Source organism: Dama dama, chromosome 12 (genome assembly GCF_033118175.1).
Source record: "Dama dama isolate Ldn47 chromosome 12, ASM3311817v1, whole genome shotgun sequence".
Lineage (NCBI taxonomy): Eukaryota > Metazoa > Chordata > Mammalia > Artiodactyla > Cervidae > Dama > Dama dama.
Window position 1 is genome coordinate 90,930,005 of NC_083692.1, and position 14,032 is coordinate 90,944,036.

The 14,032-nt window shown below is 38.0% G+C and overlaps 1 protein-coding gene across 2 annotated transcripts in view; it reads right to left on the reverse strand.

The window, feature by feature from the left end:
* The window catches only part of JMY (junction mediating and regulatory protein, p53 cofactor), a 70,763-nt gene that overhangs the window by 42,849 nt on the left and 13,882 nt on the right, over positions 1–14,032 (reverse strand). For both annotated transcript variants that reach the window (XM_061158099.1, XM_061158098.1), the window contains exon 2: positions 2,181–2,354. In XM_061158099.1, the coding sequence (XP_061014082.1) occupies positions 2,181–2,354 (174 nt within the window). The remainder of the gene's footprint in view (positions 1–2,180; positions 2,355–14,032) is intronic.

Sequence of the window (14,032 nt, forward strand, 5' to 3'; positions counted from 1 at the left end):
CTTCCCTGGTAGCTCAGACAGTAAACAATCTGCCTGCAATGCAAGAGACCCAAACTTGATCCCCAGGTCAGGAAGATCCATCCCCTGGAGAAGGGAATGGCTCCCCACTCCAGTATTCTTGCCTGGAGAATTCCATGGACAGAGGAGCCTGGCGGGCAAAGAGTAGGACACGACTGAGTGATTAACACTTTCACTTTTGTCAGGTCAAGGAAGTTCCCTTCTCTGCCTACTTTGCTGAAATCTTACCATGGATGGGCAATGAACTTTATCAAATGTATTTATGCACCCACAGACACTGATTTTTTTTCCTTTATTGATAATATTGTGAGTTACATTGGTTACTTTTTGTAATGTTAAACCGATCTTGTCTTTCTGAGATAAATCCTGGTTATGGTATATTACTGAATCCCATTTTTCAATAATACATTAAAGATTATTATATCTACATTCATAAGGGATATTTATCTGTAGTTTTCTTTTTCTCTGTAATGTCATTTGATTTGGATAATGCTTACCTCAAGGTTTTAAATTATGAATTCAACTTTGTTAATATCAAGCTACTAAATTTTTTCTATTTTCCTTTGAACCTATTTTGACTATTTGCATTTCTGTAAGAAATGTGTCCATTTCATCTAAGTAGTTGAATTTTTGGCACAAATTTGTTCCTGTTCTCTTTCTAGCTCATCATTATAGTTGAGAGGCATCAGAGGACCAACGCAGTCAAATACCATTTTTACCTCTGAAAATATTACCAGTTTAAAAAATACATTGCCAGTTCCTCGTCACCTATATTCTTCTTCCCAGGAGAAAAAAATGAAGTAGTAAGTGATGCTAGCGGATAGTACAGACATGGAGGTTCAATCAATTTGCTAATGTTAATACTCAGCATAAATCATACTGCTGCTGCTGCTGCTGCTAAGTCGCTTCAGTCGTGTCTGACTCTGTGCGACCCCACAGACGGCAGCCCACCAGGCTCCTCTGTCCCTGGGATTCTCCAGGCAAGAACACTGGAGTGGGTTGCCATTTCCTTCTCCAATGCATGAAAGTGAAAAGTGAAAGTGAAGTCGCTCAGTCGTGTCCAACTCTTAGCGACCCCATGGACTGCAGCCTACCAGGCTCCTCCGTCCATGGGAGTTTCCAGGCAAGAGTACTGGGGTGGGGTGCCATTGCCTTCTCCTATACAAACCATGATATAATAATAATTAATATGAAAGCAAAAATTCACATAGACTCTGATAGTCAATGTTAAGCTGTATAGATTATGTCTGCTCTACAGTGCAACCTAGTTTAGAAGAAGATGGGGCCTCCATGTCTTCTAGTTCATCCCTGGCCTTCCAGTCAAGTTTTCAATAGGCAAAAATTCTACAGTTCATTTTCAAAAATTGAAGGAAACTGTAGTGCCTAAAAATTCTTAGTTACTATTTATCACTTTAGCCAAAATGCCAAGTTTTACCGTAAAACTGCCATTTTTTTTTTTAAAATGCCCATATTTTTCAAAATTATTAATAAAGAAGAACATACCAATTATGTGATGGTCTGTATGGCTCCATGTTGATTCATTAAAGGAAAAAAGACACACAGACATGCTTTACGTTGTATTTTTTCAAATAAACACTCATTCTTGCCCCCAAGCATAAGGTTCTCAGAATAATTAGTAATTTCTCACATATAAATTTATTAAATAATGCTCAAAATTAACCCATTATGCAAAAAAAATTTAATATCCTAGTTCAGCAATATTTTCATGTCAATTAAACAGCAACACTGATTTTAGGTCAGCTATAAAACCAAACCCCTAACACTCACCTCAAAAAATGTAGTATTACTTTACACACAAAAATCAAATGTCATGAAGTTTAAAGCTCTACCATTAAAGCCTTATAACTTTTAAAGAGGTCCTCCCAAAACATATGTTCCCAAAACTCCTGCTAAAGAAGTCTAGGACTAGACTAGACAAGGTCCTCTCAACCCTTCCTATTCAGCAGAGTCACCTTTTCAGATGCTTTTAAAATGAGGTATTCAGGCTCTGTGTAACACAAAACTACCAAACTAGCATCTTTGGGAACAATGGACCAGATATCTACATTTATAAAAGCTCCTCTAATAATGAAAATGCATAGCCAGCCAGACTGAGAACTACGAAATAGGTAGGTTGCATTTTAGGTTTTAAAAAAAAATACCTTGATCTGCTGTCTTCGTAGCATAGCAAGTTCTCGCATGTCTCGGAATGGCTGCAGTAAATACTGATAGAGTTCAGTTGTGGCTTCCGCAAGGCTGCTATAGGCTTCGTCCTCCATCTGATACAAGTCCAGAAGCTCTACCATGCTCTCTGTATTCTTGTGCTTATCCAGGAGCTGTGGAACAAGAAAGTTTCACCACAAAGAAATCCAACTGGAATAGCCTGTAAACTTTTGCAAACTCGCTATCATCTCAGGACTTTGGGACCCTGAAATGCGGAATTAAGAGAGGATGATCGCTTGCATTGGTCGCTTGCATCACTCATCTCCATGCCTCAGATGTTTTACTACAAGACCACTGCCTGACACATCATTTTCTAACTATGTCTCCAGGTTATTCCGGTTCTCTGCATATTCTGGTGTTCTGGAATTCCATACTATCTGCCTACCCTTAACTCTAAAAAAAGTTTTTCCAGCATCTAGTAGCTTTTTACATAAATTTTTTTTCCCATCATTTATCTAAGGCCTCCTCATTTTGCCTTGTTGCATTTCTTTTCCTTGGGGATGGCTTTGGTCACCATGCAAAGAAATAGAGGAAAACAATAGAAAGGGAAAGCCTAGAGGTCTCTTCAAGAAAATACCTATAGAACAGTACCGATAAGGTTAGGAGACTGACACGCTCCATTCAACTTCACTAGTTACTAAACCTAGAGCCTATCATACAGAGTAAAGTCAGTCAGAATGAGAAATACAAATAAGGTATACTGACACATATATATGGAATCTAGAAAAACGGTACTGATGAATTTATTTTCAGGGCAGCAATGGAGAAACAGAGGTGGAGAACAGAGCTATGGACACGGGGGCAGGGAAGGGGGGCAAGGGTGAGATGTATGGAGAATAACATGGAAATTTAATTACCATATGTAAAATAGCTAGCCAATGGGAATTTGTTGTAGGACTCAGGGAACTTAAACAGCGACTCTGTGACAATCTAGAAGGGTGGAATGGGGAGGGAAGTTCAGGAGGGAGAGGACATGCGTGTACCTATGGCTGATTCTTGTTGATGTCTGACAGAAAACCACAAAATTCTGTAAAGCAATTATCCTTCAATTAAAAAAAAGTGGCCCCCCCAAAAAGATACAGTAATCAAGACAGTGTAACACTGGTAAAAGAATAGATCAGTGGAAGAATCTAAAAGCAAACCCACACACACACAGTCAAGCAGTCTTTTGACAAAAGAGCAAAGACAATTCAATGAAGAGATCAGTCCTTCCAACAAATGGTATTGAAACAAATGGATATCCATGTATGAAAGAAAGAAAAAGAAATCTACAGACCTTAAACTTTTCACAAAAATTCATTTAAAATGGTCCACAGATCTAAATGTAAGATACAAAGTTATAAAACTCTTAGAAAATAACATAGGACAAAATCTAGGTAACCTTAGGTTTGATGACTTATTAGATATAACGTAAAAACACAATACTTTTCTGTAAACCTGAGTGTGATAAAACAAAATGTATTAACTTTTAAATGGTAACAAACCTATTTAAAGACATAGTTTTATACTTCACTGTATGCATGCTTTTTTTAAATAAAACAAAAAATCATTAAAAATAAATCCATAATATCCAATTAACACTGGTTTTCACCCCTATTAAGCTCTAGTGTTTTAAAGTGATCAGACCAATCAATGTCTTTCTGCTTTGTTAACAAGTAGTTTTTGGTAGGCTGGTTTTGTTTGCTGTTTGTTTTTAATAGAGGCTTACTAGAATTAATTCAAACATCAGTGATTTTAACAGCTGATAACACACAGATGTAGACAGAAGGCCTGACCAAGTGCCGATCTTGCTTTATGCTGAAAGCAAAGAGATGCCATCAAAGGTTTGTTGATTTGCTTTGTTTTTCCTTCAAAAATCTCTCTGGTTCCAGGGAAGCATTAAGGAATACTTTCCCAAGTAAAGGAATCTTGACTTGTATTCTGAAGGGAAAAAGGGACTAACTAGGCAAAGTGGGGCTTCCCTGGTGGCTCAGCTGGTAAAGAATCCACCTGCAATGCAGGAGACCTGGGTTCGATTCCTGGGTTGGGAAGATGCCCTAGAGAAGGGAACGGCTACCAACTCCAGTATTCTGGCCTGGAGAATTCCATGGACTGTATAGTCCACAGGGTCGCAAAGAGTCTCACTTTCACTTTCTTTCAGGCAAAATGTAAAGGAAAGACTGGGTCAGAAAAACATAGTGACTTGTCCCTAGATACTGTAAAATAAGGTTTATAAATTGGAGTAAACAGAGAAAGACAACATATGAAAGACAATTCTGGAGACACTAACATACATGATAGACTGGAGTTATACTACAGTGGTGAGAACGGACTGCAAGGGGCAACAGAGTGGATGCAGACAGGTTAGTTCATAGTCTCCTAGGTTGGTCCATGAAAGCTGCTCTTAAGCTTAGACTGGAGGAAGAGAAAAGCATGGATTCATGAAATGCTTAAAGCAACTGGACTTGTTAAAAGACTGGATTTCCCCTTGACTCTAAGATCTTTGGTCTTCACTGATACAAAGAACACAGGAATAGAAACAGGTTTTTAGAGCAAAGTTTACAGATTGAGAGACAGTGTCCAAGCTGTTTTTTACATATCCATGAAGAGAGGTCATAAAGGGAAGGCAAAATGTCCCCAAGCTACACCTTCACTTTAATTGGTCTACAATCTAACTAGGAAAACAAACCAAGAGACAGAAGTAAAATACTGATTGTAAAAGACACTAAAAGTTTAGAGAAAAGATGGTTCAGAGTGGGCTAAAGCAGCTGAAACAGATGTCCTAAAGCTAGGATTTGAAGTGGATCTTGAAAGATGGGAAGTGAAGACAGGTGAAGAACACCACCTAGACAGGTGAAGAACAACCCAGTCTTAAGAAATTAGATGAAAAGAAGTGTCACAGATTTGAAATTTGGATGGGAGGAAGAGGGTGGCAGAGTGTCATCATGCTCCTTGAGGTAGAGTATATGCACTAGTAAGCAGGACACCACACTGAGTCAGTAAACGCAGCGTTTCTAATAAGCAGGGAAACCATCCATGGAATAGAAAAAAAAAAAAAAAAATGATGCATTTGATCAAGAGGATCTGTTTAACATTTAGTTTACATAGTTCAGCGTATCTAGAAAACCATATCAAAGTGATGGTCATTTAGTACCTGGTTACTTGAAGCATGGTCTGGGACCAGCAGCATCTGAAAACTGGTTAGAAATAAAGAACCTCAGGGCCCACTCCAGACCCACAGAATCAGAATGAGCGATGAGTATGCACAGCAAAGTTTGAGAAGCACTGCTTCAGTAAACACCTTATTTATGCCCACATTGACTATGTGTGCTTTGCTCAGTCGTGTCCGACTCTGCGACCCCATGGACGGGAGCCCACCAGGCTTCACTGTCCGTGGGGATTTTCCAGGCAAGAATACTGGAGTGAGTTGCCATGCCCTCCTCCAGAGGATCTTCTCAACCCAACAAGCGAAACCAGGTCTCCGGCATTGCAGGCAGACTCTTTACTGTCTGAGCCACCAGAGAAGCCCCCACATTAACTATAATGTGAGACAAAAGTCTCAGTAAATCATACAAATTATGTAGCGCATCTTCAAATTGAAAACTGTAAGAATTATGTAACATTTTTTCTTGTATCTAAAATCATTTTTCCCTCACTCTCTCACTGTTTAACTATTATTTTATCTTAGCTCAATTAGCACTACTCAGACCAAAATTAAGGCAAAATTCCCATTTCTCGTGGTTCAGTTCCATATTAAAGCATTTTTAGCTATTCTAAAAAACAGTTACTACTGAAGCCAACCACAGAATGATCTTCATCTTTAGAAGACAGGTCTGAAGAGACACAGTCAGTCTGGCATTCTCTCCAGCACTGGCCAGATCTTATCTCCAACACATGAGCCATTCAATGAAACTGAATGTTTAAAAGCAATCCCCCCACTCCCCACAAATACATTTAATAAGTAAGAATAAACAAAAAATATTGAACAAATAAAAAATAAAAGCAATTGCCATTAAAATAATCAAATTAATCAAATTGACTGTTTTCATTCTGATATGTTTGCTTGTTTTTTAAAAATTATAATTTGGCCTTTTACTACTGCAAAGAAATGATGAAATCATAATGAAGATATTCCAGTTCTTCTGACAGAATTCTATTAATTTACAAACTGGCAATTTACAATCCAATTTAGAATAACCTGAAAAATCACAATAGAAATAGAATTCAACAAGCTGTTATAATTTATATGCAGAAACCAACAGCCCTTTCATATTAAATACAAAACAATCAGCAAGGATTCCATCTGTAATAAAACAGAAAAATACCTAGGAATAAACTTAAATCTATTAAGAGCCATGTAAATAAAATGTTATGGTCCCAAAAGACTATGTAAATAAATGGAAGACTGAATCTATAAATTTCATATGGTAACAAAACACCTCTTGATACTTCTATGGCACAGGAAAAGGCCAATTTTAAAGTTCACATGAAAATAAGAGGACAAAATAGCAAAAAAAAAAAAAAATTTTTTTTTCTTATAAAGAGTAAATGTGGAGAAACGTAATGGCCTACCCAGGTATTATAAATATTTGACATAAACATTGAGTACAGTGAAGTAATAAAGAGTTCAGATATATGAAAGTTTACTGCATGATGAGCAAGAATCATTCAAGAAATATTTGTGATAACTGTCATTTCCCCAGAAAAAAAGAGAGTTGGATCCCATCTTATTCCTGAGTGAAGTAGCTCAGTCATGTCCAACTCTGCGACACTATGGACTGTACTCTGCCAGGCTCCTCCATCCAAGGGACTCTCCAGGCAAGAGTACTGGAGTGGGTTGCCATGTCCTTCTCCAGGGGATCTTCCCGACCCAGGGATTGAACCCAGGTCTCCTGCATTGCAAGCAGATGCTTTACCGTCTGAGCCACCAGGGAAGCCAAGATAAATTCTTGCAGGGTCAACAATTTAAATGCAAACAGCAAAATCAACTGGCTACAGACATAAATAACTAAATCAAGAAATAAATGACAAAGGGAAAAATATTTGCAACACAATTTCCAAGATCAAAACAAACAGGTAAAGAAATTAATCTTGAACAAATGAAGATTCATTCATACTATAAAATAAATCACAAATTAAAAGTTTTCATGGGAGACAGGGTGCTCAGGGCTGGTGCACTGGGATGATCCTGAGGGATGGGTTGGGGAGGGAGGTGGGAGGCGGGGTTCAGGATAGGGAACACATGTACACCCATGGCTGATTCATGTCAATGTCTGGCAAAAACCACTACAATATTGTAAAGTAATTAGCCTCCAATTAAATTCATTAATTTAAAAAATAAAACTTTTCATGGATAAGATCAAAAAGTTTTGAAAATAAGTCTTGAGTTTAAAAGGATATATTAGGTTGGTACAAAAGTAATTACAGTTTTGCATTGTTGAACTTTGCCATTTGATACTGGAATACATTCTTAAATAAATGTTATGTCATACACCATTTTAATATGCATTTCTCACTTTATGCTTTTTGCTAATTATTACTAGCTGTTTATACACATTTTAGACTATGGAAATGTTAGACAAAAAACAAATTGGAGCGATTTTCTTGTCTGAGTTCAAAATGGGTCATAAAGCAGCAGAGACAACTCACACCATCAACAATACCACTTGGTCAAGGAACTGCTAATGAATGTACAGTGCAGTGGTGGTTCAAGAAGTTTTGCAAAAGAGACAAGAGCCTTGAAGATGAGGAGTGAAATGGCCAGCCACTAGAAATTGACAACAATCCACTGAGAGCATCATCGAAGCTGATCCTCTTACAACTACACAGGAAGCTGCCCAAGAACTCAAGGTCAACCTTAGTACAGTCATTTGGCATTTGAAGCAAATTGGAAAGGTGAAAAAGCTCAGTGAGTGCCTCATGAGCTGACTACAAAAAAAAAAAAAAAAAAAAAAAAGTTTGAAGTGTCGTCTTCTCTTATTCTTTTCTTAAAATGTTAATTGGAAGATAATTACATTACAATATTATGATGGTTTCTGCCATACATCAATACGAACTGGCCATAAGCATACATTTGTCCCTTCCATCCTGTACCCCTCTCTCCCTCCCTCCCCACCCCATCCCTCCATACTGTCACAGAGCACCAGCTCTGGGTGCCCTGCATCATAATCGGGGAAAAAAGACACATGTATCCCAATGTTCACTACAGCACTATTTATGATAGCTTAGACATGGAAGCAACTTAGATGTTCATTGGCAGATGAATGGATAAAGAAGCTGTGGTATATATACACAGTGGAATATTACTCAGCCATAAAAAGGAACGCATTTAAGTCACTTCTGATGAGGTGGATGAAACTAGAGCCTATTACACAGAGTGAAGTAGGCCAGAAAAAGAAAGACAAATATCACATATTAATGCATATATATGGAAACTGGAAAGATGGTACTGACAATCCTACATGCAGAGTAGCAAAGGAGACACAGACATAATGAAGAGACTTTTGGACTCAGTGGGAAGAGAGGGTGGGATGACCTGAGAGGATAGCACTGAAATCTATATATTACTATATGTAAAACAGTCTTCTGTTATTCTATGCAACAACAATGAATCATTTCTCAATCGGATTGTGACATGAGACGAAAAGCGGACTGTATACGACAAGTGTGATGACTAGCTCAGTGGCGGGACTGACAGAAGCATCAGAGCACTTTCCAAAGCCAAACACATGCCATGGTCACAGGCGGTCTGCTGCCTGTCTGATCCACCACAGCTTTCTGAATCCTGGTGAAACCGTTACATCTGAGAAGTATGCTCAACAAATCAATGAGATGCACCCAAAACCACCTTGCCTAAACCCAGCACTGGTCAACAGATAGGGCCCAATTCTTCTCTGCAACAGTGCCCAACCACACGTCGCACAACCAACACTTCAAAAGTTGAACAAATTGGGCTACAACGTTTTACCTCATCTGCCATATTCACCTGACCTCTCACCAACCGACTACCACTTCTTCAAGCATCTCAACAACTTTTTGCAGGGAAAATGCTTCCACAACCAGCAGGATGCAGAAAACGCTTTCCAAGAGTTCACGGAATTCCAAACCATGGATTTTTAGGCTACAGGAATAAACAGACTTATTTCTCATTGGCAAAAGCGTGCTCACTGTGATGGCTCCTATTCTGATGAATACAGACGAGCTTGTGCCGAGTTACAATGATCTACGATTCAGGGTCCCAAACCACAATCACTTTTGCACCAACCTAACAAAAACAAATAGCAACTGCCTTCTTTTGTTTCAAACAGTCTGAATTGATACATCCTCTACAGAAAGCAATTTAAGCAAAACGCCTATTTCTCTTTGACCCAGCAATTTCTCTTACAGAATTTTATCCTATAGATAAATATGCACATGTAGGAAAAGGTACGCTATTTCAACAGCAAAAGACCAGGAAAAAACCTATATATCAAACCCAAATCCATTCAATGGAGCATTATTTAGCCATTAGAAGAAATATTGTTTGTTACAGGAAAAAGAAAACTAAGATGTTAATAACATGCTACCATCTGAGTTATATAAAAGTGGAAAATAGGACATATCCATACATACTGTCTATGTCTTTATGCATGTAACTGAATCTGTAAGACACACAAGAAACTCTTATGGGTGGCTGCCTCTGAGGAGATGAGAAGATGGGAGAAGGAGTTGGGTTTATACTCCAGCTTTCAATCATGATCTATGGAGTAAATATACTTTTTTAAAAAAAGGAAGTCTTATAGCGTATTTTTTTTCCACCCCGAAAGTATCTTGGCTTACACATGAAAAGAGGAAAATTAAATTATACCCTTTGCCACAATATCCAAAACTACACATACAACTTTTGCTAAAGTATGAGAAATATGAAAATGATACATGCTTCTCTTCCTTTGCTCACCTACAAAAGTACCTAAGTCATGTTTAAACCATCTACTTTAAGCTACAGCTGAAAAGGAAGATTATGAAAGTAATAGCAGCGGTATGAAAAATCAATTTCTAATCACAACACTCTTCTCAAGTCCCAGAAATCAGTTCTAATTAGTGGCAAAGATGCTCCTAGGCTTAACACCAAGGCTGCAACATATCTGAAATAAAATAACCAGATTAAGGAAGGAACAGGGCAATAAAATGGGAGGGCAGTGTTGTCACAGGAGTGTGTAATAGTAACAAAGCAGTGGTCATCTTTATAATGAATTATAAACGATCTTTTTTTTGGCCCCACCTCACGGCTTGTGGTATCTTAGTTCCCTGACCAGGGATTGAACCCGGGCCCTCAGCAAAGAAAGCAGAGTCCTAACTACTGGACTACCAGAGAATTCCCTAAACAATCTTTTTATTGTTATAATAAAGGCAATAATTCTCTCCTTGCAAGAAAATGTACATTGAAAGAAGCCCCTTATCTATTATTCCACTTGAAAATGGGAACACTTAACGTTGATTTTCTACGAAGTCCTAGCAATAGCAGAACTGTTAAAAAAGATGTTTCAATAATAAAGTTCTCCAAGCCATTCACAAGCAATCGAATGAGAGGATTCAACAGTAAGACAATCCTCAGATACTAGGCTTCTTTGAGCTCTTCTTACAGAGACACTAAAGTAAATGTAAGGCACCGAACAGTTTAGATACTATTTAGTACCGACACAAAAACATGGTCACCATATTGTTAATTAAATCACAATCGGACTCTACACAGGTGTGCAACCACAAGAAAATCAGTTATTCTACTCAAATATTAACAGTTATATATTTCCCAAATGCCTTTGATCAACAAACAGAGCAGAACTTTACAAAGCTATTATGCACCAACTAAACTCAATACTCCTGCAGAGAAGCCCAAGGCATCTCACCTAACACTGCTCATTTATTAATTTGTCTTCTTAGCTATAAAGTTTCATGTTTTTCCAACATTAGATTACCTAAAAACCAATTATAGCTTCAATCAGCAATCTATTTTAATCTAAGTATCTGAAAATGATCTTAAAGGAAATGAATTTTAAAATGTCAAAAGAGGCAATTTACTAAGCATTAGACTGTTTAGTCTAAACCATTTCCTATAATCTATGATAAAAGACTTAAACTGTAAAAGATAATCACAACCTGTTACAATACGCATTTAATTTTCTATTTTGCTAACCAAAACTGACTAAATCCAGGGACTAAATACACTGAACTGTGGATATTTGCAGGTTATTAACTGTGAAATGTAAAAGGTGCTATAAATAATATGCACAAAAAAAGAGTAGAAAGAAATTGGAAAGAGAGTTAGCTTACTTAGGATTACGAATATCTGAGACAGATGTATAGAGAAGGCCTGAATTTAAAATGCAGAGAATGCTGTTTGCTAAACTTGAGAAGATTCACTGACAGATACAAACTGAATCAGAATACAGATGGACCTATGAGAATACAACATGCCTACAAAGGGTGATTTTGGAAGGGCTCAAGTGCACTCAATACAAAACAGAGATACTCATTACAGGGTGCAGTGGAAAGGAGGGCAGACAGGAACAGGGCTTAGAAAGTAAAAACTGAATTCCTTGTTTCAAAATCTGACACATCGCTCATGCAATTTATTTAGAAAGTCATTTTGCTCTACTGAGTCACTTAAAAGAAATGAAGCAGAATTATATACAGCATTAATTAAACACATTAGCCTAATAAGTAGAACCTTTCTTTTCCCTTCCTTCCAGCTTCCCTAACAGACACCTTTTTTGTTTCCCCCAGTCTAATTCTGATAACAACTAAGCTCCCAACCTACTCTGATATTTGAAACGCAGCTCAGCTTACTGCAAAGTTTCTCCAGGGCAAGGACCCCACCACTTTCACCAGGTTCTTAAAGGAGTCAGTGACAACAGCTTTTAAAAAATTTCTTTCAAGACTCCCTATAACCATTGTAACAGAGAAAGTACAAAATAAAACTTGTGCCATTTACTCCCTTCTTTAGTTCTATTCAACTTTGGCTTTTTAACCCTGTGAAAAGTTACAAATACAGGGGAAAGGAAGGAAGCACCTCCTGTGCTTAATGGAGTCCCCATCCCGCAGGGGGCCAACCAGTTACAGAACCTGCTCTGACTTCAGGATTACAGTCAAAGTCGCTCAGTCATGTCCGGCTCTGTGCAACCCCACAGACTGTAGCCTGCCAGGCTCCTCTGTCCATGGAATTCTCCAGACCAGAATACTGGAATGGGTAGCTGTTCCCTCCTCCAAGGGATAGGACTGCCACTATCCTTGAAGATCCTCAGATAATTTGTGAAGTCCTGGGTATAAAATTTAGAACCTAAACTCTCTCCTGCCCAGAGTCTCAGAACTTTCTTCCTACTTTAATGTGTCAAACCCAATAGAGTGCCTCATTTTCTAAATTAAAATGTTTAAGAAGCAACATAAAAATCTACAAATAATACCATCTTTTAAATTATTATTAAGACATGTAAATAATTATCTGCTTGTGGAAAAGGGTGATGCAAAACTAGCAATGAGGTGCTAAGATGGGAGAGGGAGGCCTATCCCAGCAATCAAACTGGATCTGTGGTCCTAGGAATTTCCCTTAGGTCTAGGGGACTGGTTTTCCTAATGACAAGGAAGGACCAACACCATACATTTTCACACAAAACACATTGCTCAACTCTGTTCTTGTTTTCTACAAGTGTTGAATCATTTTTATTACTATGTTAATCACTGATTATTTATTAGGAACTGTTAATGCTAAAATCCAATTCTGGAAAGTATAAGGGCTACTATTTTGAAAATAGTAGTTTTCAGATTATTTCATAGATGAGTGGCAAATTTAATTTCATTTTACTTCTGGGGAGGAAGTACCTTTAATTAAAATGTCAGGTACATGTATACATGTCATATACAGAAACCAACTTCATAACATATCAAAAACCGTCCACTGAGTACCCACTGAGGACAGAAACACTGGGGAATTGAGGCATTAGAAAAGAATAACAGCAAACCCACCTTTGTCTCCCTGGGCCTTACAATGCATTTTAAAGGGTAAGAGGGAATCCATAAAGAGAAAAACCAGAAAAGCAGTCATGAATAATGCGAACCATATGTAATATAATGCGTCTCTGATCTCTGAATTTCTGACAGAAAGTCCTAGTCTCTGAAAGTGGTCAGAGATGACTTTCTTCAGGAGGGGTACCTGACCTGGCCCTGGAAAGAAGGAACTTAAACCAAAAAAAAAGGGACAACATGGGCAGGGAAGGAAGATGTCCTTCCTATTATACAGTACATGGTGTACGGTGAGTTCAGTGAATAATGTGTAAAGGAGCTTGACTAGAATAATGAAAGGTTCATGTAGAGAAAAGAAAGAGATTAACTGGCGGATTAACCAGAAAATGGATGATACTGAAGGCCAGGATTGGGGCTCTGTTACAGGACAATGGTAAGCAATAGAAGAGATCGGCTTGATGTGTGCATATCACAGCTAAGAGTTCGGTATGAAGATGTGCAAAGTAATGCTTGGGAGCAAGTATTACAAAGGCTACTTTGCAAGGAAGACATTGAAGGAGAGCTAAAATAAGTCCAGGGATGAAACTGTGAGACTAAACTAAAGTAGGTATAGGAGCAACATGAGAAAGCAGAAACTAATGCATAAATGATTCCATAGTTCTAAAGTTCTAAAACTCATATTTAATATTTCTGAATCAGTATGCATTTACAAATCAGTGATGCAGGTATAACTATTATGGCCACTTGCAGAAATAAGAACCAGAGGCACAGGCTCAGTAACCTGCCTAAAGTTAGGGAGCTGGTGAAAGGTTGAGGT